The sequence below is a fragment of the Rhincodon typus genome, unplaced genomic scaffold (genome assembly GCF_021869965.1).
Source record: "Rhincodon typus isolate 14 unplaced genomic scaffold, sRhiTyp1.1 hic_rhity00009241, whole genome shotgun sequence".
Taxonomy (NCBI): Eukaryota; Metazoa; Chordata; class Chondrichthyes; order Orectolobiformes; family Rhincodontidae; genus Rhincodon; species Rhincodon typus.
Genome location: NW_025974879.1, coordinates 7,432 through 8,177, shown reverse-complemented (window position 1 = coordinate 8,177; position 746 = coordinate 7,432). Strand labels below are relative to the sequence as shown.

The window sequence follows — 746 nt, the reverse complement described above, 5'->3', positions numbered from 1 at the left end:
AAAACCTTTCTGACCCTCCTGCTCGCTCTCTTAAAGCTGCGCCCCAAAACGTTGGCCCCACTACCCAAGGGGAGGGCAAAGGGAGTCAGCCCTCAGATCCACGGATACCTCCATCAGGAACTGCCTCACTCCCGCCACCCTCGGAGGTACAGCCCTCTCTGGTCCCCCTCCCTCCAGCGGAGGGAACTTCCTGGTCGACCTCCTCCGCACCCTCATCCAGAGCCCCGTGGGATCTTCCTCTGCGGTAGCTCTCTCTCTCTCTCTCCTTCCCCCTCGCACGCGGCCCCAGTCCTCATCCACCATTGCACTCTGGGCTCATTCTGTGCGTGGATATTGTTTGTTGGGATTAACCCTTGTCCCCCTCTCTCTACCCCCCGGAACCCCCCACCCCCCACAGTCTGTAAAACAGGATCTGGTCCTCACTCCCAAATCGCTGTACCTGATTGGCCGGGAGAAGGTGAAGCAGGGCCCGGACAAAGGGGCGATTAAGGAGGTTCTGAAGAGACACATTGAGCTGGAGAGGATCCAGTCCGTGTCCCTCAGGTAAGGCAGGAGGCCATTCAGCCCCTCTCCACGAGCAGGAACAGGAGGCCATTCAGCACCCCGTCACCCCCCCCCCACCCCAGGCTCCAGCCTGTTACACAGGAACAGGGGGCCCCACAGCCCCCCTCCCCGTGCGTCTTATAGAGGGGCAGGGGGGGCTATTCAGCGCCCCCCCCCCCGCCCCAGCCCCCGGCCTCGAGCCT

The 746-nt window shown here is 62.7% G+C and overlaps 1 protein-coding gene across 1 annotated transcript in view; it reads left to right on the top strand.

The window, feature by feature from the left end:
- Nucleotides 1-397: 397 nt before the first annotated feature.
- Nucleotides 398-746, top strand: part of LOC125482358 (unconventional myosin-Ie-like) — a gene marked incomplete at its 5' end in the record, with an annotated part of 5,396 nt that continues 5,047 nt past the window's right edge. Inside the window, one exon of the mRNA XM_048594423.1 lies at nt 398-543. Within this exon, the coding sequence (XP_048450380.1) occupies nt 398-543 (146 nt within the window). The remainder of the gene's footprint in view (nt 544-746) is intronic.